This window comes from Balearica regulorum, chromosome 19 (assembly GCF_011004875.1).
Source record: "Balearica regulorum gibbericeps isolate bBalReg1 chromosome 19, bBalReg1.pri, whole genome shotgun sequence".
Taxonomy (NCBI): Eukaryota; Metazoa; Chordata; class Aves; order Gruiformes; family Gruidae; genus Balearica; species Balearica regulorum.
Window position 1 is genome coordinate 1,859,304 of NC_046202.1, and position 22,691 is coordinate 1,881,994.

A 22,691-nucleotide genomic window follows, 5' to 3' on the forward strand; every position below is an offset into this window, starting at 1 on the left:
GGTTACTAAACACAAGCAAATTAGGATGATTTTCTTCCCAGCATTGCAAGCCTGTGGTTTGCTATTCCCTTTCACTCAGGAGTTTCATTAGCCTTTCTAGACGATTTCCCTGTCAAGCTTCCCGTGTACGAGCCACGGTTTCCCAGCTCCCAGCATTTACATCTACTCAATCTATTCTCATTGCGACTCAAAGTGCTTCACGAACTCCTTTACTTGTATGGCAATTTCATATTCCTAAATACCAGGTTTAATAGTAGTAGCAGTGCTCCTAACGCTGCTTCAAAATTAAATGAGCCAGAAGAAAAAACATTCTGAAACGTTTTCACTTGGGCATTCACATTCTGAAGGACATTTTAAAGACGGAGAACATAACCTGGCTCCTGCTGATGTTCATGAGGGTTTCATCGGTTATTTGAAGGAGGAATAACAAGCGGGTGTTCGAGCGCAGCGAGGCAAGGGGGTGAACTTTGATACGACATTAGGAAGGTGCAGCTTACTGTTCCAGTCGGCCCAGGTGTCCCACGGAGCAGGCCGGGCTGGTGGTCTCAGCTGTGCTTTCGGAGGTCCTGTGTGAGAAAGCAAAGAGCCGTTAGCAGCAGCAGATGGAGACCAAGTAACCTTGCTCATACCAAGAAATTGCAAAAGCACATACACTTTTTAAAAGCCACTGTTTTGGAGGGCCCCCCCCATCAAGCCACACATGGAGGTACCTGGAGAAGCGGCTGCGGCACTAAGGAGACGTTCCCAAAATAGGGAACAAAAATGGCAGAGGCCCCACGGTGGGAAGGACACCGCAGGCACAGGAAGGCGAACCGGGTCTCAGCCCGGACACCAAACTCCTTCCCTCCCAGGAGGCGACGCAGGAGAGCAGATTCCCTTTCAGCACACTTCCAGGGGTTTCACGGGCTGCGAGGCCACCCGAACGGAGCGGGACTGCGAGGCAGCAAAATACAAAAGGAGATGCTGAATAAAAGACTTTGCAAACGTCCGACGGCCAGCCCAGTGTGGAGTCCTGACTGCGGCGCGCAGCAGCAGGGACACCTCCGCCTTCTCCAGCTCGCCCGGGGGAATTCCTGCACGTGCGAAGGCGCCTCTTCCTTAGCTATTTCGGCTGGTTGGTGAAGGTGTTCGTGTGGGGTAGGTTTGGTTTCCTTCCGACCCCGCTTGTCAACCCCTGCGAACTGGTGGGTGCCGGTGGATGCCCGTGCCTCGAGTCCCCCAGGACCCTCTTGTGCACCCATCCTGCCCCGCAGAGCCGGAAAGGAAAACAAACAGCGGCAGAGAGCGGAAAACTTTCTGTCTCTCTCCCGTTAATTATGATCTTATTTTGCACAGAGAACCTGTCATTCAGCCTCCCGTAATGGATAGTTTCTATTTCAATTCTCTCTCCACCCTATTATCTTTTATAAAATTCAGCCAGGCCAGGTGATGGATTGATAAGGGATGGTCCCGGCGGGAGCCAGCTCGCTCAGAATGGCTCTCACGCGCGCCCAACTTCTGTATCTTTTTAAATATTTCAGTTGTTTGAGATCTTTATTTCACATTTCGATTTCCTGTAGTACAGTAAATTTATCTTAGTCACCCAGTCAAGTTCTCTCCAAGCCCCTTATCTTTTCCTCCTCTGTACGACTGAAAGCACCTACATTATCTCTGCTGCCGATAAAGCGGCTGTGGCAATCCAGAGATCGCGCCGATCGGGCAGTGCCCCAGCCAAGAGGAGACCCTGGAAGCCCCATGCTCATCACCAGCTGGAAGTTCACCGCTCAAACCCGGCACCAGCTCCTGCCAAGGTGAAAGGCATCTCCCACCCAGCCGCAGGAGATGTGCCCGGGGCTGCCTGCGGACCCCAGGGATGGGGAGGGGGGGATGACAAGGGCAGCTGCTCCCTGGGACTGCAGGCTGAGGGATGCTGGTTGCCATCCCTGGCATGGCTGAAGGGGCCGAGCTACATCCTCCTCCTCCTCCTGCTCATCAGCACCTGCAATCTCCCCAACTTGCGCTTGGGAACGGCTGCAATGCCTCATTCCTCGTCCCAATTATTCTGAAAGCAAATACTGGCCTCAGTTTTTAAGCACATCGTCAACTTGCACAACCACCTCCCAGTTTTACTGTCTATTTGCATGACCAGAAACAGCACCAGAGCCTCCCTTGGGCTTGGGAGAACTGGATTTGGCCCTGGGAGGGCTGGGAGACCCCAGCCGCAGAAACCAGAGCCGGGGCTGACGAGAGCAGCGCAGCGGCTGAGGGTCTGGTTTCGGTGTGCTCGGGGGCGTCCCGGCACAGGGCTCTGACCACTGGGACACCCTGGAAGAGCAGCACCACAGCACCGGGGCCGCCAGCACGGCGAGAAGGGTGAAGGCAGCTCCTCCTGTGGCGCAGGCTGTGCCGGGTGGCGGCCCTGCCAGCACGGAGCATCGCACGGCACAGCCAGCTGTGCAGGAGCCTCCACGTCACAGATGACATCGGAGAGTACATAAAAATCCCGAGACATGCGGCTCCTTCGTGCTCCCTCTGCCCAGCCCTCGCCTCCCTCCCCTGGCCTGGAAGGTCCCACGGGCGGCTCCGTGCAAAGGGCCCAAACAAGGAGGACGCAGTGCCGGGGACTGAGCCTTCCCCTCCCTGCTGGTGCCCAGCGGGGTTCAGCATCACCTCCGGCCCTGCAGCCCCGCGGGGTGGCAGCTGCAAGGAAAAGCTCAGCTGGGGCCATCCGGGATGTCCTCGATGGGACGGCTCCGACAGGACCCCGACGGGCAGGCAGAGGTCACGAGCACTGGGATGTATTTTCCCCCACTAGACCACCAAAGTTTAAATATCGGGGCAGCAAGGGGCACAGGGAGCATCCTGTGTCGCCGTGGGAAAGCCCCTCCTGATAGCATCATCATCATCATCATCATCATCCCTGGGACAGGAGTTGGGAGCAATCAAAGCAATAACAATTTTTTAAAACGACAACAAACGGGTAAAATAAAGTCACCTTCTCGCTATTCCCACTTCGGCAGCGCCGAGCTGCGATCAGGCAGCACCCCCTGGTGCCACCGGGGCCGGCTGCGCTGGGGCTCTGCCCGTGGGGCACCCCACGCCGCGGGGACAGGAGCTGGGCCAGGCTGGGTGGGTGGCAGCAAACCAGCACATCGCCTGGCAAAACCTCAGCGAGCCGAAACAGGAATTAAATCTTCCATTTTCTTGCACAGAAGCACATGCCCAGACGAATGCTTCGGAGAGGCACAAACTGATGAGTGCGACGAGGCGAATCTGCCTGCCCAGCTCGGAGCACAAAACCCGCTGCTCCGGGACCGTTCCCATCCCGACTGCCAGGATGCAGGAGATCCAGGCGGTTTCCTTCCCGGGGAAGAAAGAGGTTACGGCTCCAGCGGTGCCAGCTCCCACCTTGCTGGTTACAGCAAGACAAGGAGCCGGGGTCCTGTCCTCGCTGTGGTCATCGGCAACCCGTGTGATAGCACCGGGTCTTTTATCCGGATTCAAAAATAAAGGGATGCTCACGCATCCTCTTACAGCGTCCCAGAGCTGCACGGGGCGAGTCTGCAAAGAGCGCGCTGGAAGGCGGCCGCGGTGATGGGAAAAGAAGCTGCTGCTGCGTGCGTTGCACGGGGCTCTCTGCACGCTTCGAGGAGAAGCTTGTCGCAGTGGGGAGAGGCAAGCGGACTGCCCTTTCGGTCTGCCAGGGGCTTCCCAGCCCCAACCCGGCAGAAATGCGGAGAGAAAAACTGACCTCGTGCTCGTCAATTGATGCTAACGGGTATTTAATAAGGGAAGAAACCCGCCCTGCCTCCGAGTGGGGAGCTGTAATCACCAAACTCCTGCCACTCTGACTCGTTAGTCTCGGCCTTTGGACTCCATAAGAGGAGTGTTTGGTCCCGGGCCAGCCGGGGCTGCAGCGTGCCAAAGCCATCCCAGGAGAAGACTAACGAAAGGGCTCCTGCCTCGCTTACCCGAGGAACCACAAGTGCTTCCTGATACTCACTTCTGCTAAAGAAAAAAGTTTCTTGAAGAATAACCCTGTAATCTCGCGGGCAATACAATGCACAACCATTAATACAACAACCGAGAAGCTGAGAGAAAGAGAGGAGGTCTGTATCCCAGCCCCGGCTCTTGACTTTTCCCGATGCTCTTGTCTCTCAACAGGCACCTTCTGCCCAGGCTGTCCGCCACCACGAGCTCAGAGGGAGACCTTGGGGGCTTCTTGGGAATACAGGACCGGGACCAAAAAACTCCTTGCGTACCAGCCAGCAGCCAAACGCAACTTCTTGGCAGGCTACGCTCAAACCAGCAGCCTGGAAGCGAGGTGCTCGCTAGCCTCTTTCCAGCTCTTGGAATGATTTTGTCCCCTGGGATCAAACGCAGCAGCACGGCACCCAATAAATATGTCTGCAGAGGGGTGATTTATCTGTCGGGGAAGACATGGAAATTCCCAAACCCTCTTAAATATCCACTTCCTGGCTCTAAACAGTCAATAACTTGCCAACTGGGGAATGTATTTGTCTGCTCCCCTCCATATATTTTCTGCTTTTCATTATAATTTGCTAAATAATACATTACAATGAGTTATTTATCACACTCGGCAGCCTCGTGATCCCCCCTCCATCCGGAGGAATTTCACCCATAAATCAGTTGCACAAACATCTGCTGGCGTTGCCGCAGCACCGAGCGCCTTTCCCCCCCTGCCGCACACCCAGCATCCGCCCCGGGCAGCTCCCGGGCTCTGCCGAGCGTCATCACCTGAATCAAGCGGCATTTCTGTGCCCCGGGACGGCTGCGTGTCCCTCTGGTGCTCCTCTCCTTGTGGTCCTCCTCTGCACACCAGCCAAAGGGCAAAGGGGAAAGAGAAATAAGAAAAGAGAGAAACCCAGCAGATAGGGCAAGCGGAGGAGGAGGCTTTGCTGGGAGCTCCACGTCTCCTGCTCTTGTTGTTGGGACCGTATTGGTGGGAGAAGCAGAAGTGGCACCAAGAAGCAAACAAGATACAAGTCATTAAAATAAGTGCTCTGAGGATGTAAAGGGACCCTGGGAGGGAAGCTGGGTATTTCTGTCCCTCGAGCACAGGGCTCCCCCGGGAGATCGCAGAGCACACGCAGAGGATGCAGCTCTCCCGGCAAGGCCAGGCAAGTCCGGAGCTGCCCCGCAGCATCGGCGGCATCGATGGCCGGGAGCCACCGGCCCGAGCTGAACCCTCGGTGAACGCGGCACAGTTACCTGCTCATCTCATTTAACTTGGGAAGGGCTCAAGGCTGCAACACCTCTATCAGCCTTACATGTGGAGCGTGCCCTGAAAAACAGTCCGTCCCCGGGATCTCTGGGATCAGCCATCGGGCTGCTCCTCCGTCCTTGCGCTAACCAGACGGGCAGCTCACGCCGGGGACTCTGCCTCGCAGGACTGCACGGCGGCCACCGAGCGCATCTCCGCACAAGCCAAAACTTCTGCTGACCTCCAGGCACCGCTCGTCCGAATCGGCGACCCAGAGAGAACAGTCCCGTCAGAGACCTCCTCACCCCGCGCGCCGCCACGCGCCCGTCCTTATGCCCGGCTTTGCTTCGTTTTGCAGAGAGCAGCTATGGGAAGGGAGAGGCCAGCGCTGTGAGCAGGACACGAGCCTGATCGTTCCTGGTCGTGCCAGGGAGCGGATAAATGGGCTCAGCCCTGACCGGTTTGCTGCAAAGCTCACAGGCGCTGGCACTCCTCTGCCAGGCGCATACCAACGGAGAAAAAGCCCAGACACCTGTAAATATGTAAACACTTTAAATGCTCCTAAAATGGGAGGAGCACAGGGGTTGCTGGTTTACTCTTCTTTTTTTGATTTTCAAGCTGCAGGAGCTCGGGGCTGAGCACCTTGGAAGCGCCCACTTCACAGCGTGGAGAAGCCGCAAGGGACAAATGACCCGGGTGCTTTGGGCTGCGCTCCAGGCTCCTGCAGGCACGGCCCTCCCAGCCCTGCCGTCCCCGGCGCTGGCTCGCCAGCCGAACCCGGCGTCTGCCGGTGCCGCTCGTCACACGCGTGTGTGAAGAAGAGGAGTTGTATTCCCAGGATACCGCGTCCAGAGGAAGCGTTCTGCTGGTGCGGGACCGCAGCTCTCCTGCAGCAGGGCAGCGCTCCGACAGCTCCCAGCCGGGCGTTGCAGCCACCCTCATCTTGTCCATTCGCTCCGGGAGTATCCCTCTTCGAGCCTGCACCATCGGCTCCCGGAGCCCCAGGAACAAGCGAAGGGAACCCGGGATGCAGGATTTGAGCAGGCAGTGGCGGATCCAGCCGGCACAAGGGCTGTGCCAGCGCCCAAGCCGGTGCAGGAGCGGGTTTGCCCATCTGGGGTTCAGGAGAGGGCCGGCACGGTGGCAGGCGTGACGTGAAGGGACGCAGACCCGACAGAGAGCCAGCAAGAGAGAAAAGCAATACAGGGACTGGGAACCTGGTGCTGAGACTGAGCCGACACCAGAGAATTGAAGTGTTTGCACATCAACCGGCTGACCAGCAAGCGGTCGGAGCGTCGCTGCGGTGCTGCCCCGAGAGCCACGCCGAGCCAGCAAACGTGGCCGTTTACAGAGGCAGGTGCCATCACCTGCCCTCCTGCGCGCAGGCGTCACCGAGCGACTGTCGCAGCAACGCAGGACAGCGGGCGAGGACGGAGCCTTGGCAGCTTTTTGGCACTCGGCTCCTGCGGCAGGCTGCGTAAAGGGTGCGGAGGGATCCACGGCGCGCAGGGAGCTGGTAGTTTTCCAGAGTGGGTGGCTGGGGAATTCCAGCCTGAGTCACGCAGCAGGAAAAAGAAATCCGTTTATTCAAATTAGCGTTACTCCCTCCCCTAAATTTGTGCGAGAGGATGACTCTTCTTTCTCCCTCCGCCTGGCAAAGCGATGCCCGGGTGCCCTCAGGACAGAGCAGAGGATGAGCGAGTGCCCGCACACCCATCCCCGACGGCAAGGAGAGACCGAGCAGATGGGTGCTCCTACCCCCCCCTCCGAACTGACACCCAGCCCGGGGAAAAGGGGAAAATTCTCACAGGCTCCATTTACTTACTGAGATCTCCTGGTGCTCTTGGGCAACAGCAGCAGCGTTTGGGTAGTGGGACACGAGGTGTCGTCAAAACACCATTTACATTCCGGTAACGAGCACGGGCCCCGGCGCAGAGCTCAGCCCTGCTGCACCGAGCGGTGTCTAGTCAGCGCCTGGCAATTCTTGAGCCGTTATTATTACGAGCTCTTCTGATATAAAAAGGAAATGTAATTTGGGGATGGCAAGAGTGCATCTTCTATAATCAAATTGTTCCCGCTCAGCAGCAGTGGAACTGGCCTGTCAGGACACGGTACCCTCTGCAGCAGCCAGGCTCTGCCCCCGCCGCACCCCCAGCCCCCTCTGCGGCTGAGCAAACCGGATTTGGACCCAAACCGTTCGAAACTGCCGCCGCAGAGCACCAGCAAAGCCAGAGCACCCGCCTTGGCACCCCGACCTCTCACAGCCAACCACCCGAGAAGCACGAGGCTGTCCCCTCGGCACCGGTGCGTCCCGCAGCAGCGCAGGGATTTTTATGGGACAAAAGCTGCTCTTGTCTCCCTACAATCCAGAAAAGAGGAAGAAAGAAGCCAAGGTTTTAACTCAAATCCTACGTTCTCACACCGTTTTGCCACCCGCCATGCTCACGCAGCGTTGCTGCGGATTACGCCCTTGGCTGGCTGCAGCCCCAAACGAGAGCGAGCCTCGCACGCGGGGGGCTGCACGAACACCCCACGAGCAGGGATCCGGCTGGGGGGACGCGCCTCCCCCCGCAAGCCTCGGCTTTTGACCATAACTTGCATCACCGGAGGAAAACCCGATGCACACGAGCGACGGCCGGACACCTTACGAACCTCCAGACCTCCTTCTCCTTGGGAGGGCGAGGCGAAGGGCTTGGCAAACGGTTTTGCTGCTGGGAAATGAGACGGCTGGGGCTCGGCTTCGGTCCCAGCAGGGACACGGGGAGGGAAAAGTGGATTCCTCAGGTTTAACCTTCCTTTTCAAGTCGCTGTACCTTACCTTTGAAGCAAATTGCTTTGCAAAGACTGATTAATTTAACTTTACAACATCCATCTTAAATAAACAGTATCTTGGCTTACAGACGGGGAAATCAAGGCATGGAAGGGAGAAAAAAGCAGAGCGAGGAACAAAACCCTCTCTCTGTGCTTTAACTACAAAATCATCTTTCCTCATTAGCAGCTAATCAGAACTACCAGAGGGGAAGAGATTACAGACAGGGCGGAGAGGGGAGTAACTGAAAGAAATACAGACATCAAAACAGATTTTCATTTATTTACCCATTTATCACAGTGAGTCACAGGCTTCGAGTTCATTCGAGTCTGCAGCAGCCTTGCAGGATTTTGGGATGCCGCCTCCAAAATCTAAAAAGTTAATAGGTCCCAGCCACGCACCATCTCAGGAAGGAGAAAAATCTGCGGTTTTGGGTTGGTCTCGGGAAGTCTGATATTGCTTTGCCTGCTAGATTATAAGAAACCACTAATCTTCCCTCGCCAGCCTCTTAATCTTTATGGGAGCCCAGATACCTTATCTGAAAGTTGCTTATTGCGTGGCAGTAGCCTGGCTGATGGTTTGCAGCAGCTCTCGGACCCGGGGGACGGCAGGCGGGGAGCGGAGGTGGGGTTTGGCACCCGGCTGGCTGCTGTGCCGCAGCCGGCACAGGGCACCCAGCGCCGTGCCAGTCAGCGGTGCCGCCGGCGGGAGCAAATGCGCCGGCGTGGGAGCAGTTTGGTGACACGGATGTCAAACATCAGATGTTTGTTCTTCATCTCGGCTGCATCCGGGCTGAGCAGCTCCAGCACGCGGGTCCAGCTGGGCGCAGGGGCTCGGGGCAGAGGTTCACAGACCTCCGAACGTCTCTGTGCACACTCCTACCCACCCGCATATATTTAGACACCAAAATAAAACCATCAGCAGTTTGGGGGCTTTTTTTTTTTTCCCTCCTTATTGCCCAAAAATAATTTGTTTTATTCACCACAGGCAGAGAACGTCTCATCTCCAACCTTCCCTTTCTCTCCTCCTTTCATCCTGACTTTCCAGAAGCGAGCACACAGACAGGTTCCACGAATTATTCACCTGCCTAGAGCTCACAGCCACCGCGCCGGGCTGGCTCCGGGGTCTCCGGAGGGGACAAGCCTCCGTAACTCGCGCCAGCCCCGGGATGCTCGAACAGGTCTCTACCTGCATGGCACGTTTCCGCCGGCATTCCCAGCCTCGCACACGAGCCCACGCTGGGAAATGAGGAACGTATTTTTAAATAAGAGGAGGAAATGGTGTCTTTGTGTCAGGCAAGTGGAAGAAATCCAGGACCAAGAGACTGCAGAGCCTTTCCACTTCAGACAGCAGGTGCTCTCCAAGATGTGGTTATGGCAACAAAATAAATGATGGATAATTGCTTTTGTGACAACTTGCCAATTAAATTAGACTCAGCAGAATAACATAATGACAATTTGTTATGCTCTGGTGGGCACTAACACACCAATCATAATTAAATGCTATGACTGAAATAGAATGCTGCTGTACACAGGAATATATAACCCCAATTCCCTCCCAGTGAAACATTATAGGTTTAGACTTGATTTCAATTTCTGGAGGATAATAGCATTAGCGCACATCAGAATGAGCTTGCAATATGCATACAGGCAGCAGCAGCACAGGGAGACAGACAGAGCAAGGACAGCTGAGCCGCCGGGGCTCCTGGGCACCCACCCCAGCATCGCTGGCGCTCCCCGTTTCAAAGCAGCAGGGGACACCCCCAAATCACTGCCACGTCCCGGGAAGATTTCAAATCCCCCGCCCAGGGAGCAGGCAGGGGACTGACTGCTGGCACCGGGGCGGGAGCTCGCCGGGACGGGGCCGTGGGGGTCCCTCACCGCCGCGCATCGCTCTCCACCAGCAAAGCCCTCGCGCTGCTGAGCGGTCCCCTCACAGCCCGGACCGAGCCACGGGATGCGATACAGCCTGCCCTTCCTTGAATTATTACTATAACGTTCATTAAAAGAAAACGCACTGCAGTGCCAAACCGCGCGCTTGCCCCGCAGCCGGGGTCCCTCTGGGGCTCAGCCCCTCCAGCTGACCCGGCCACGAGCCAGCTGGTTAGCCAAACCGTGGGTGGCTTGCACCAACAGATCGAAAAGCTGAACAAGGAGCAGGTCAGGTCCTGCAAGTACTTAAAATTTACTGGTAAAACAGCAGCCTGCCGCTTCACTCCGAGCCACCGCTGAGCTCAACCTGCTGTTCTCGTGGGGATGCTCCGACCCTCCCGCTGGGTTATTGTCCTGTATCTTATCCATCCCAGAACTGCAGGGCTGGGAATTACTATTGCATGGGCATTTCTGGTGCTGCAGTAAAGAGCACCGATCCCAGTTTGTTAAAAAAACATTAATTTAAAAACAAAACTAGGCAGATGGCAGGAACGGATGCTGCCAAGGCTTTGCAAACCTCCCCCCCCCCGAACACAGAAGCCACCTGCCTGCCATCCCCTCTCCCGGTGTGGAAATTCAACACGCCGCAACCTGCGGCACTCCCCGAGCAGACAGTGCCTTGCTCCGATAAACGAGCGTAAAACGCCCGGTTCGTCCGCCCAGCCACCCCAGCCCTGGGGAACGGCAGCTGCAGAGCCCCATCGCGGCGGGCTGCCCCGGAAAGCAGCCCCAGTCCTGCTCCTTTAGGAGAGCCGGCAATTTACCCAAATCACAGCTTGCTAGGTGCGGGTGATGCAAAGGGGGCTTATTGCCTTGATTCGAGTGCCGAGCAACGACACTGCCGCGTCCCTGGGTTACAAAGGCCGTCGTAGTCCTTGATAGATCTCCACATATCTTTTGTCAGGTGGTGTATATTCAGGCAAGTATAAAAACACAATAAATTCAAGCTAAGATCCTAACAGATACAGATTTCTGGAATATTCCAAAGCTCAAAATCGGGCTGATTTGAAGACCAAATGTGTGCAGACAAGGGTGGGCAGAGGTAAATCACAGAAGAATACTACAGCCTGGCAATGCCAACATTTTTGTATTTTTCTTGGAGCCACATTCTTAAAACATTAAATGCTTTATTACCTGCCTCGATGAAGCTTGGCATTGGCAAGGTCAGATCACCTGGTTTTCCAGCAAAGCTGATGAATTATTTTGGCTGCTCCAGACATGAGACCTGATCCTATTAAATCCTTAGCTCCCCTGCCCTCAACACATAACAGCGGATAATCTGCCCGCGCGTGACCAACAGTGCAGAGATGTGTTACGGCACAGTAACACGTGCCCGGCTCAACGACCTGCTGACGGGTTGTGCATCGCTGCGGGGGGGCAGCTGCCCTCGGATGAAAGCACTGCCCAGTCCGACAGCCCTGCACGGCGGGACCGGGGCGTTCGCTCCAGTGGGACACATCCTGCACACAGGCACTGACGCTGTTCGGTCAAGCAGCAGTCTGAGGAATGCTATGGCATCCCTCGGAACCTTCTTTCCGATCATTTATTGCACCAATATTCCTGCATCATTTGCTGCCTCTTTAGCCATTTACCATCGGCGCAGGACCTGTTTGCAGCACACCACCACGCGAGATGCCATTGCCCGGGCTCAGAAGCAGCCCCGAGTCACAGCCCCCCCGAATTTCCAAACGGGCCGAGGGCAGGGGGTTGCCCTCGCAGTGCTATGCACAAACTCTGCGGCGGCAGCACAGCTGCTCAGCCGCTTTTATTGCTAACGCTGCTGGGGCAAGCTAACCCGGGCATCGCCGCACAAGTGGGCTCCTCACAAAAGCAGCGGACTTTGCAATTAAGACTTCTAGACGCTACGGTGGGACCTGTTAGAGAGCGGGCAGAGTTCTTCATCCTCAGATTTTCAGGTGAGGCCCACAGTTTTCGGAACTGACCTTAGAAAACCTTCAGGCTGGCTTTCGGAGCTGTAGAAGGGGTTACCGACTGCCCGCAATTGCCTTGTCTTTTTGATGCCTCAAGGAGCGAGGAACCTTGTAACCGATACTTCGGCATTTTGTTATCACTTAAAAATAGCCTGGCAATCAGCGAGAGGAACTGCCACGCACACCACTCATCTTGCAGGAGGAAGGAGGTCAGCAATTTAGCCCAGAAAAGGTCATACTGCTGCTCCACAACGGGGTGGAGGACTGCGAGGCGGCGAAAGCTTTGCTCCCGTCATTAAGGAGCGTCGCAATAGCAGAGGACAGGTTTGCCCAGGCATAAGGAAATTACCCGACCGCGCGAGCTGCCCGGCGAAGGCGAAGGGCAAGCGACAAGGTCACGTCTGCGTCCCTCGCCTGCAAAGCCCAGGAGCAGCCTTCGCCTTCCCCAGCACGGGCAGCACCGCCGGGTCCCATCGTACCCTGGTGAATCCTGTATCCCCATCCCTGGGGGATCCCTCCCGCATCCCTCCCGCTGCGCATCCCCCTCACCCTCCCAGGGACACCGGGGTCTCTTTTCAAACACTCCTGCTCCAAACTCCCCCTTGTCCCCAGCTCAGCCCGCAGGCGCCAGGCAAGGCCGGCCGGCCCTCCCTCCTTCCCGGGGCGGGGGGCTCAGGATGGCACCCAGGCACCCAGGGCCCCCGGGAGCTCCCCCCGCACCCTCGGCGGGGCCGGCGGCGGAGCGCTGCTCCCACCTAGCGGGGAGCCCCGGCCGGTGCGGCGGGAGCCGGGCCCCCCCGGCAAACCCTGCTCCCGCGGAGCCGCTGACCTTTTGCTGGCGGCTGGAGGGTAAACGCTTGATAAATAATAAATAGCTCACCCCAGGCTCTCGCTCAAACCTTTTAATTAAAGTAGTTGAGTTACTCGAAGGTCACGGTGATTGGCATTTCAATCCCGGCCCAGCGAATGCATCCATCAAACACACACAGAACTCGGGTCCTGATTGTGTTTTCTCCTAATTGCACCAAATACTCGAGTTGACATCCTTTACCCAACAGGTTCCCCGTTACCCACCGGCCGTAACAAACCCGCAGCACAGAAGAAGATCTCGAACTGCTCCTCCATCCAGAGCCGCTCGCCTGGAAGCGTCCCCACCGCTGTGCCCAGCCACCCACGCAGGCTGGCTCTGCCCTGCGAGCTTCCACGAAATAACGTCCTGATTTACACCACGTGAGGGCTTCCAGCCTCCCTCACCACTCCTGCTGCCCCACCAAAAGTGTATCCTTCCTTATACCTGCCCAAGTTTTCCAGCTAATTTGGCCACGTACCTGCTTCAGAATAACAGCGTGCACATAGTCAAGTGCACAACTGCTTTATACAGGAGTTTGGCAAAGCGTGGATTACAATCACACCGTCCCGTCCGACAGCCAGGTCACACCGCTGCTGCACGAATCCAAGTTTCTTCGCACCTTCTAAGTCAGAGTTTGGCTACCGGGCATGCCGGGTTTGGGCTCCGAGCAGAAGGGCAAGTTGCAATAAACCTTTCTCGAGTGTGGTCACAAAAACTAACGGTTAAGAAGCCGGACAGCCACCATCACGATTCGGGAGTACAAGGGGAAGGAAAAACCAGGAGGGGGTCTCGGTCTCTTCCTCCTACCCTTTGGGCCAGAGCTGCACCTGGGGTAAATCCAACCGCTCCCCCTCCGAGCCTGTCGCAGAGCTGCTGGTCCAGCTGGGAGTGCTCTGCCCTGGGGAGCCGCCCCAGCGACTTTTTCCAACACAGAATGAAAGAGAAAATTAGTTCCAACGTTCTTCTTGTCTGCTCTGCACAGGAACTCGCCCAGGGCACACTGCAAGGCTGCCGCTCTAGTCTGTATTCTACATGTCATGTGTTATTGCTCAATTTGCTTCAGATATCTAAAGGAAGACACAACCAGGCTCAGTAAAGATGCAAGGATGAAGCTAGTTACCGCAGATGCTAGCAGAAAAGGCTCTTGAAGTAATGTTGGCAATTTTTTAGCGAAGTGGCAACAAACAGGAGACCACCAAGCTGTGAATGAAGCAAGTGAGAAATCTCTCATGTGTTACTACATTTGACTACATAGCACTACTTCTCCTTTTAAAGTACTTCCCTTTGCAAATTTTGCCAAGCTAAGAGCATCACCAACAAAACAGGACACAAAATTTTTACCTCTGTAGAAATCCATGAAAGGGAAAGACACCAAGCTGCGGCACAGGAGACACAGAGCTGTTGGTCACTCTGCCCTTGGGCTGGCGATAGTCGCTTGGGCCAGGCAAAAAAAAACTGGGCAGGAGGAGGGAAATTCACATCCCAGCTGCCAGCGGTTTCCTGAGGAAGGCAGCTTGCCCGGTCCTCAGCCAAACCAGAGACCTCTGCGACCGAGGGATCCCCCACCCAAAGGCTGCCTGCTGAGGAGCAAAGGGGTTTAATGGCGGTACGTCTCCTCTCCTGTGCTGCTTCAGACTGAACCCCATTTTATTGCATTTTTGTCCTGTTTACGTTAACGTTTCTCCCACCATTCACCCAGCAGGGTGGTTCCGAACTTAGGAACTGGAGGTGGGTGCATCCACTATATTCCCTCTGAGGGGCTGCTCCGGAGGGATTTAGCGAGTCAGGCGGTAATTCCTGCTCCGCGTGGAAGAACCGCACTCAGGCAGGTGAACGTGCAACCAAGGGCAGCTCTGGAAACCGACCCCCCAGAGCTTACGGCTAAGACGGAGGGGTTTTGCTCTTTGTAATAAAACCTCGCGCTCCTCTAGAACTACAGAGCAGAATTAGGAATAAAGTTTGACCTTCCAAGGATAACTGAGTAATTCTACTGTAATTACATTGCTACCAGGAAGTGAACCAAGCCACACAAAACCAAACCATGGGCGTTTTTAAATCCTCCCTTTCACTGCCACACAGTACGGATTCCTAAAAGAGGGTTTTTGCATCACACACAGCAGCAGTGTCACAAAATGGCATTGCAGAGAATATGTCTGGGAGACAGGCATGAACCCAAAAGGAAATCCCCCCTTTGCCTGGTAGGAGAGATGCAGACGAGGAAGGAGAGAGGAGATTGATGTGATTTACACCTGTAAATTTTACTCCTGCTGGAGTTTGCAGGCATGGGAAGAATGCCATTCCAGTCGGCTCTCAAGCCTACTAAGATTGATTTTCTTACGTTGTTCTATGCCAAAGTTTCCACGACTTTCTGCAGCAGCACTCAGCTCTCCAGTGAGTGGCTGTAACGCCACGTCTTCCACGCTTCTGCAGGGACCAATTTCATTGAACAGTCACTAAAAACCTGCAAAGGTCCAAATGATCTGGTATTGTTACACTTTACCCTCATCTGACTTTAAGCAAATAATAGAATAGGAAGAGCACATTGTTAGGTTTATATAAATAGCAACTCTCCTCAATTAGCTATAAAAAGATGACACTTCAGCGGCTGTTATAGCGCATCAGGCAAGCGGTACCTGCCATTTCCACAGCAGGACTGCCACAAGGCCTGTACCGTCAGGCACAAGAAGTTAAGAAACACCTTTACTACTGTAAATAAGACACCTGAAGAGACAGGACTTCCAATTTCTAAAGAAAATGTTTAATTTTCCTCTCTTATTGTCCAACTCACTATTTGAGATAACATTCTTGAACCTCAAAAAAGGGGGATTATCTCCAATTTTAGAAATGGGGAGATGGAAGAACAAGAATGCGTGCCACAAACACGATCATGGAAGGCCCCAGCCGGATAACTGAGGCATATTCCCCGTAAGAAGACATCTGACAGCCCCCAGGATGCAGCGGCAGAAATGCTGGCTCCCGAGCAGGCGGCTGCCGCAGCCAGGGCACACGCTGCGGCTGAGCGTTACAAGACAACAGCACGGCTGTTAGGAGGGTGAGGGGTTTTCCTTCTGAGTTTCTGCCAACTCTGGCATCTGCTCCTCCTCATCTTTCTTCTCTCCCAATGCAGTTTGAAGCTGCAGGTGCGACATGGAATCCCTGGTTTCAACCTCCTGATGATCCTGTCGTGCTACCTACAGTTCAAGACAAGGATTACCAAAAAACAGGGTTGGAAAAAGTTTCTGTCAAAGCGTGACTGAAGAGAGCAATAGAAAGCAACAGCCCCAGTTCGTATGTCCAAAAAAAGCTCTTAAAAAATTTCTAATTCATGCTTAGATTATTGTGAAGGTACAATACAGCGTCAAGGTATCACCAGGGCAAGACATTTAAAAAGAGCCTGCTGACCTCAAGCTGAAAGATGAAAGAAAGTTACTGATTTCATCTTTTCACAGGCTCACTGGACAGCACACTTTAAGTAGAACCAATTTCTGTTCCTCTTCAGCCTCTGTTATTGGGGAAAGCACTAGGGACGCTCGGCCCAGGGATCGTTGGATAACGAGGAGAATGGAGGGTGTATTACAAAAGACAATAATACATTAATTCAGCTAGCAGAGTTTAAAACTGCAACTTTTATAAACAGCTCTTCTCCCTTCTTTTTGAGGGTGTTCAACTAAAAGGACAGCATTCTCAGAAGAAATTATAATCAGCTAGTCATGAACAAGGCACAGGATTTCCAACCGTCACAGGGCAGCCAGGAGCCATTTCCCCTCTTGTACATCAGGAAAAACAAAAAGCAGTGGCAGAACACTTCAGACAGTTATTTTCTTGCCAAAAATATAAACAAACAACCCCCAGACCTCAATTCTCTGTTTCAATACCTTTAAAAAAACCAAACAAACAAAACCAAATGCCAAACTCCAAGACTTAAGCAAAACATTCCAGTTCAGGATCAGGATTAAAGAACAAGAGCGAAGGTGCATTAGGCTACTAATTAACTATTGAAAAGGGATGGGAAAGTGTGTTAGTTGCCTTTGAACCAGAAGAGGTTCTCAGTTACCCCCCGCTACTGTATGGAGATAACACATATACAGTAATACACATATATATTTCAAAACGGTTCATATAAAAAGCACTGAAGACTTAAATCTCTCATCACCAGCACAAGTACTTCTCTGCTCTGTCCCACACGAGGTACCCCAACCTTGGCCAGTCACGTTCACGACTAAGAGGAAAGGTTACTCTGCACAGCAAAGACATTTTATTACGACCATCCGGCACATGACTGCCTTGTGGAGAATTTAATTCAGACTAACTCTACGTTAAGGGCCTGGGAGTGAAGTTTTCTGAATCCACTCTGTGAATATGTAATACTTACTTTATCTGTTCCTCTCCTCTGTAAAATTACCCCACTGGCTAAAAGGGCTTTTCCTGTTTCTTCAAACAATTTTTCTTCTTCAATTTTTCCTTCTTCTTTCAGTTCATTGAACTTTTCAACGAACCTAGATTTCAAGATCACATTTTTACTCTCACAAATAACATTTTAGTTCACTGACTTCAGAGGAGAAAGGGACAAGTTTCAAATTATTTCTAGTTTAATTACAAATAAATCTTACATCTGGCAAATAGATTTGTAGTTTGATTGCGACAGGTCGAAAGGTCTTGGACCACTGCCATATATTCTGTAAAATCTCCTATTCAAAAAACAAGAGAGTTTCATTTTTCAAACCATCAAAACCGGCTACATCTTGGAGTAAATAAACAACATCAGAGTCAGCTAATCTGGGCTACAACAAAAAGCATTCACATAACTCTTTCTCCATTTTCCATTAGCTCTTATGTTACACAGAGACAGTCCTTCCAGAATTTTGTAATTGTTTCAATAAATTCTAGTTAATCTTCACGACCACTGGTGAGCCAGAGGAGCACTGTAACTTCTCCACGGAGGGGCTAAGTCAGCCCAACCTGGCCACCCACCGCGGCTTATGGGAGTTCGGCGTTGTACGGGCGTTGTACGGGCGTCTGCCTTTTCTACTGCGAATGAGCATCCTCTGCCAGGGATTATAAACACACGGGAGGTAGGGAACATGGGAGAAACGCAAAGTGCAGTTTCTCTACAACAGAAACTAGCAGAGGGAACACCGTTTGAAGGACCGGTGACAGCAGGGGCGGCGGGGTTCCCCCCCCGGGCCGGTGCCAGGGCCCAGAGGAACCTCCCGGGTGAACAGCGGAGCTCAGGCACCCCACGGCGGCCGTCCCGGCAGGGAAAGCGGTAACTCACGCTCGCACTTCGTCCTCCTGGTAGAAGATGGGAGGGATGACATCCTTCACCTTCCCGTAGCGCGGCCGCGGCAGCCGGTAGACGGGCTCCCTCAGCGGGGGAAAGGCAGCGTAGACGTCGAACCACAGCGGCTTCTCGATCACCCCGATGCGGAGCAGGTTCCGGGTCCTGCCGGGGGAGAAGAGCGGCGGGGGGAGCTCAGGGGACACCCGCACCGCCCCGGACTTGCGCCTCCCCCCCCCCCCCCGCTGGGGACCCCGGGCCTCTCGGCTCGCCCGCCCAGCGCCCCCCAGGCCCCCGCGCCGCCTGGCAGCAGGAGGCCCCGCGCACGACCGCCCGCCCTCCGCACCGGCTGAACACGCTCCCTATCTTCTGCATGCGGTTCCCCGCCATGGCAGCGCCGGTGGCCGGGCCTCCCCTAGCAACGCCGCCACCCTAGCAACAGCCTGCCCTTCCACCCGGAAACGGAAACGCGCGACCTCTCCGCCGCCGACCGGGCCGCTGCCAGGGCACGCAGCCAACAGCCGAAGGACGGCGGCAGAAGGCGGCGCCCAGGCAGCGCCAGCCGATGACCGAGCGGGAGATCAGCCCGATCGTGTGTGTCCCGGCCCCCCCCCCCCCCCCCATTTAAAGGGCCAGCGCCGCCGGCCCCACGGCCACCCCCTGCCCGAACACGGACACGAGGGGCCGGGCCCCGCCACCCGGCTGAGCAGCGTGGTCCTCCCGTCCCCCTCGCAGCCCGGCCGTGGCTCCCAGGGAGGCTGGGAGACCCAGGGATGGCAGCCCTTTCCGTGGGGCTGGTCTCCCCTCAGGAGATGGCGGTGCCAGGCCCGAGGCCGGGACTCCCGGCCTCAGCCCCAGCGCTTGAAGGACCGGGAGTGCCGAGGCCTGCGGAAAGCCACAGCTCCTCAACAGGCCTCTGCCGCCATGTCGTGCACCTGCGGGGACGAAGGCGGCGGCACGCAGCAGCAGCAGGGCTTGGGGCCGCAGCCCTCCGGGGGTGCTGGGGACAGGCGAAAAGGAAGGGCCGTGTCCAGAAACACCACGGTCCTCCTTAGCACCAACCCTGGAATAAGATGACACCAGTTGTGCTTCCCTAAAGCCCCCCCACCCCCCTCGTCCTTAGGGCCGTGAGCGCCGGCAAAGCAAGATGGTGGATAAAGCCCAGCTGTGAAGGCTGCGGTTGTGGCCCCGCGGCAGTGGCTGAACACGTGCGGGCCCTGGCAGGGCGGCCTGGCTGCTGTCTCCGGTTTCTGACAGAGCCGCCGGGGCTGCCCTGCTGCCGGCCTCGGCTGACTGCTGCGGGTGACGGGGAAGGACAGCTGCCCTGGGCGAGGGACATGGCCCCAAGGAAAGGAGGAGCTGCTGTCGTCCATGCCAGCCGGTCCCACGGGAAGGGGACGCATCAGAGGTTGCTGTTGCATGTTGTGTCTCCTCAGCAAAGTTATTTCTCTCTGTATGAGAGGAATGGCGTCCCCAGAGGCTGGGGCTCGTCTCCTCCACCCATGGTGCTTTATATCTGCCCCATCTGCTGTCCCCTGAGCTGAGCACCGCTATGTCCCCATGGCAGCCAAGGAGCTTGGGGACTGGTGGTGACATTGGGCCGCAAACCATCACCAGCAGTGGGATGCGGGGAGGATCAGTCTCACCCCAGTCACCTTTGGGTGCAAATGATGGGATTTGGTGTGCACGAGCCTTGTGCAGGGGTTGCACCATGGCCGGATCCTGCCCTGCCAGCCCCAGCACTGCTTGCTGGGCCCAGGAGGTGGCAGCAGACGGTGCCTGACCCGCACAGAGCCCCAGTCTGTATTTTTTTACCTCGATTTATAAAATCCAGCAGCTACACCCAGGCTATTTGCCCTGTGTAAACAGCCTCCCTCCAGTCAGCCTTTCCACCCTCCTGACTTTGTAGAAGTGCGTGGCAGCGAGCGGTGCCTGGTCACTAGATGCAGCCCTTAGCTTGGGAATGAGCTGATGGGGAAAAAAATATATCCCTCCTTTCATCTTCCAGCCTCGGGAAGGAAGGGGGCAGTAAATTTCCACTGCAGACTGACAGCCAGCAGGTACTCGATGCCAGTCTACACCACCCCTAACGTTCATCGTCGTCTGACCCCCCCAGGTTTCAGTCCTGGGCTCTTCTCAGCTGCTGCTTTTCTTAAAACACAGTTTTGAAAGACAAATCCCTTGCCCCCATACAGCGGAAGAATTCCAAAGGGAGTTGCTGGGACCACTCCAGGGCTGCATCTGAGCTGCTCAAAGGACCGGGCAGGCGCTGGTCTGTTCAGCTCTCCGAAAAAGCCCTGGCTCCCCCACAGGCTCGTGACAGCTTGCTTGGCCACGGCAGGAAGGCAACATCCAGGGTTTCTCCGGCATTTCAATGCTTTTGACATTTAAGGCAAGAATGCCTTGACTTTTTCCAGCATCTTCTTTCACAGGGAAGGTTTCCAAGCCACACATGAGGCTGGGGAGCCCTAATCCCGCCAGCAACCGAAAGCCGCTCCCGGACAGTAGGTGCAGGGCAAGCAGGCTCCGGCCCCGTCCCTCGCAGGCACACGGTCCCATCCCCGCAACCGAGGGGGATGCTCCATGTGCCCCCGGCCCTGCCGCTGCCGCCCGGGTCTGCCCACGAAGCACCATGCCCCGCAGGCTCTGCGGCTCCCTGCCACGGGGAAATAACTCTCCTCCTGCGAGCCGTGGGCTGCCCACGGCAAGGGGGGCTGGAGGCGTGGAGCGTTCCCCATGGTTCACAGCCCTTCTAGTGAGACGCTGCCTTGCTAAGGCTGCCCGGGGGGTATTCCTCATGGACAGCACAGGCCAAAAGTCCTACCCTTCCCCAAAATGAAGGGTGGGAAATTGAGGTTTTGGTTGCTGGCTGGGGACGTGGGGCCAGTTCCCATAAGTGGAGCTTGACGGGCACCTGCCCTTCCCTGGCAGAGATCCTCCCTCACTTTTGAGTCCATGTGCTGCTTTTTGAGCCTCCAAGGAGTTTCTCACCAAAAGTTTTCCTCCTCCAGGCTGTTGCAGGGAACACGAAAGGAAGGGGAAGCCAAGCCCAGCACTGAGCAGGCAATTCCCTATGGGAGCGATGCTGGGACCAGCCCCTACGGGAGCAATTCCACCAACGCCGTCCAGCTCTGCGCTCTCCAACTTCGCAGGGCTGGTGATCCCGCCAGCTCGGCACGGTGTGGAAACGTGCAGGGCTGGAGATGAATAACACGTATTTCAGAAATAATTCATTATAATAACGTATTTCCATTCCACCAGGAGACACCACGAAGGAGCCAGACTGCCTGTTTGACAGATGCGGAGGAGTTGCTGTGCGATAGCTAATGAAACATTTTAAAGAAAACTCACACACCCTGTCCCCAAGAGGCTTGTTATTTTCAGAATGGAGCGGGTAAGCCGCAGCATTTTTCCCTTTCCGCTCTTTCCTGAAAGGCAGGTTCCCACATGCGTAGCTGGCCACGGGGGTGCTGGGAGCTTCCGCAGGGAGCCACGGGCACAGCCCCCCCCCGCCAGTGTGGGTCGGCAGTTCTGCCCCCCATCCTGCTCGGTGCCGGGACGTTTCCCCGGTGCAGAGCCCACCCTCGCAGCCTCTGACCCCAGGGGAGCCGTTTGCGCTGCAGCCTGGCCGAAACCCCAGCGTGGGGAGGGCAGAGGGGAGCGGTGGGTGCCCCACACACCCACCATGCTTCGGGGTGGCGTTGCTTTGCCAGCCGAGGTGAAGCAGGGAGGGACGGGGTGTCCCCAAAGCATCCTTGGCTGTGCCAGGGCTTTCCCCAAGCCCCGGGCTCTCACTGCCGCTCACTCACTCGCCGTGAACTCACGGTGCTCTTCTCACGCTCTCCCACAACAGGCACCAGAGGGGACCTGCTCCCGAACCCCACAGCCTGCCGGGGGGGGAAGCAGGAATTGCTCCTGGATGGAGGCAGGAGGTCGCTGGTGATGGGTCTCCTGCAGCGCTCGCTTTCTCGCGAAAATCACAGGATGCAAATTCTGCCCCAACACAAGCAGCAAGGCAATGAGCCAGGGCGGCTTTTGGGCATCTGCAGCCAACAAGGGGCACAGCTAGAGCTGGGCTAGAGCTGGCATTTCCCTCCCCACCCCCCTTTCTTTCTTTTTCCCTCTGTAAAGAAATGGGAGCAAAAAGCAAAATACACCAGAAAGACACCAGCGTGTTAAGAGTACAACAGGACTTTATTATATGAATTACTATTAAACATCTTTAAGAAAAAAATCACTTATGGAAATAAATTCTAAAATAGCAACACTCACAAACGTCACAGATCTTTTGTTTTGTTCCTTTTAAACCATTTTGTATAGAAGTGATACAAACGTCACTGAGAATTGTACATTTTTATGTAAGAAATGCATTTTGGCTTCCAAGCCGGTTTTAGTGACCTTTCTACTCATTAGACCTGATTTTTTTTTTCTTTAAAGGACATAAAAATAATCACTCTTCATCCTCCATTAAAATGATGCTTTGTGCCTCCAAGACATTTTGAAATGGCTACAGAGTGACATCATTCAGAGAGGCTTTGCCTAGCCCAGGATATTTAAGGGCAAGTCGTTAGACCGTGTTAGCAAAGACATCCCCAAGCCCTCGCGGAGCACACGCTGCCAGCCCGCTGCCACCCCGGTGCTCACGGCTGCGGTGCCCGCTTTTGGCGCAGGACCCTTCGTGGTTAGCAC

The 22,691-nt window shown here is 55.3% G+C and overlaps 2 protein-coding genes across 2 annotated transcripts in view; one reads left to right on the forward strand and one right to left on the reverse strand.

Annotated features, from left to right (window-relative positions):
• The window catches only part of DYNLL2 (dynein light chain LC8-type 2), a 250,316-nt gene that overhangs the window by 141,552 nt on the left and 86,073 nt on the right, over positions 1–22,691 (forward strand). The window lies entirely within an intron of this gene.
• On the reverse strand, positions 15,461–18,543 carry MRPS23 (mitochondrial ribosomal protein S23). Its single transcript, XM_075771486.1, has 5 exons — positions 18,349–18,543; positions 18,000–18,167; positions 17,335–17,412; positions 17,097–17,220; positions 15,461–15,915 (listed from the first exon to the last, which is right to left on the reverse strand). The coding sequence occupies exons 1-5, from the start codon at positions 18,390–18,392 to the stop codon at positions 15,769–15,771; spliced, it is 561 nt and encodes a 186-aa protein (XP_075627601.1). The 5' UTR covers positions 18,393–18,543; the 3' UTR covers positions 15,461–15,768.

Excerpts from the sequence above, each read along its gene's own strand:
- MRPS23 (XM_075771486.1), bottom strand. The coding sequence starts at position 18,392 with ATGGCGGGGAACCGCATGCAGAAGATAGGGAGCGTGTTCAGCCG. Across the intron at positions 18,168-18,348 it reads ATAGGGAGCGTGTTCAGCCG|GACCCGGAACCTGCTCCGCA; the intron begins GTGCGGAGGGCG and ends CTCCCCCGGCAG. Across the intron at positions 17,221-17,334 it reads TACAAATCTATTTGCCAGAT|GTTCGTTGAAAAGTTCAATG; the intron begins GTAAGATTTATT and ends CTTGAAATCTAG.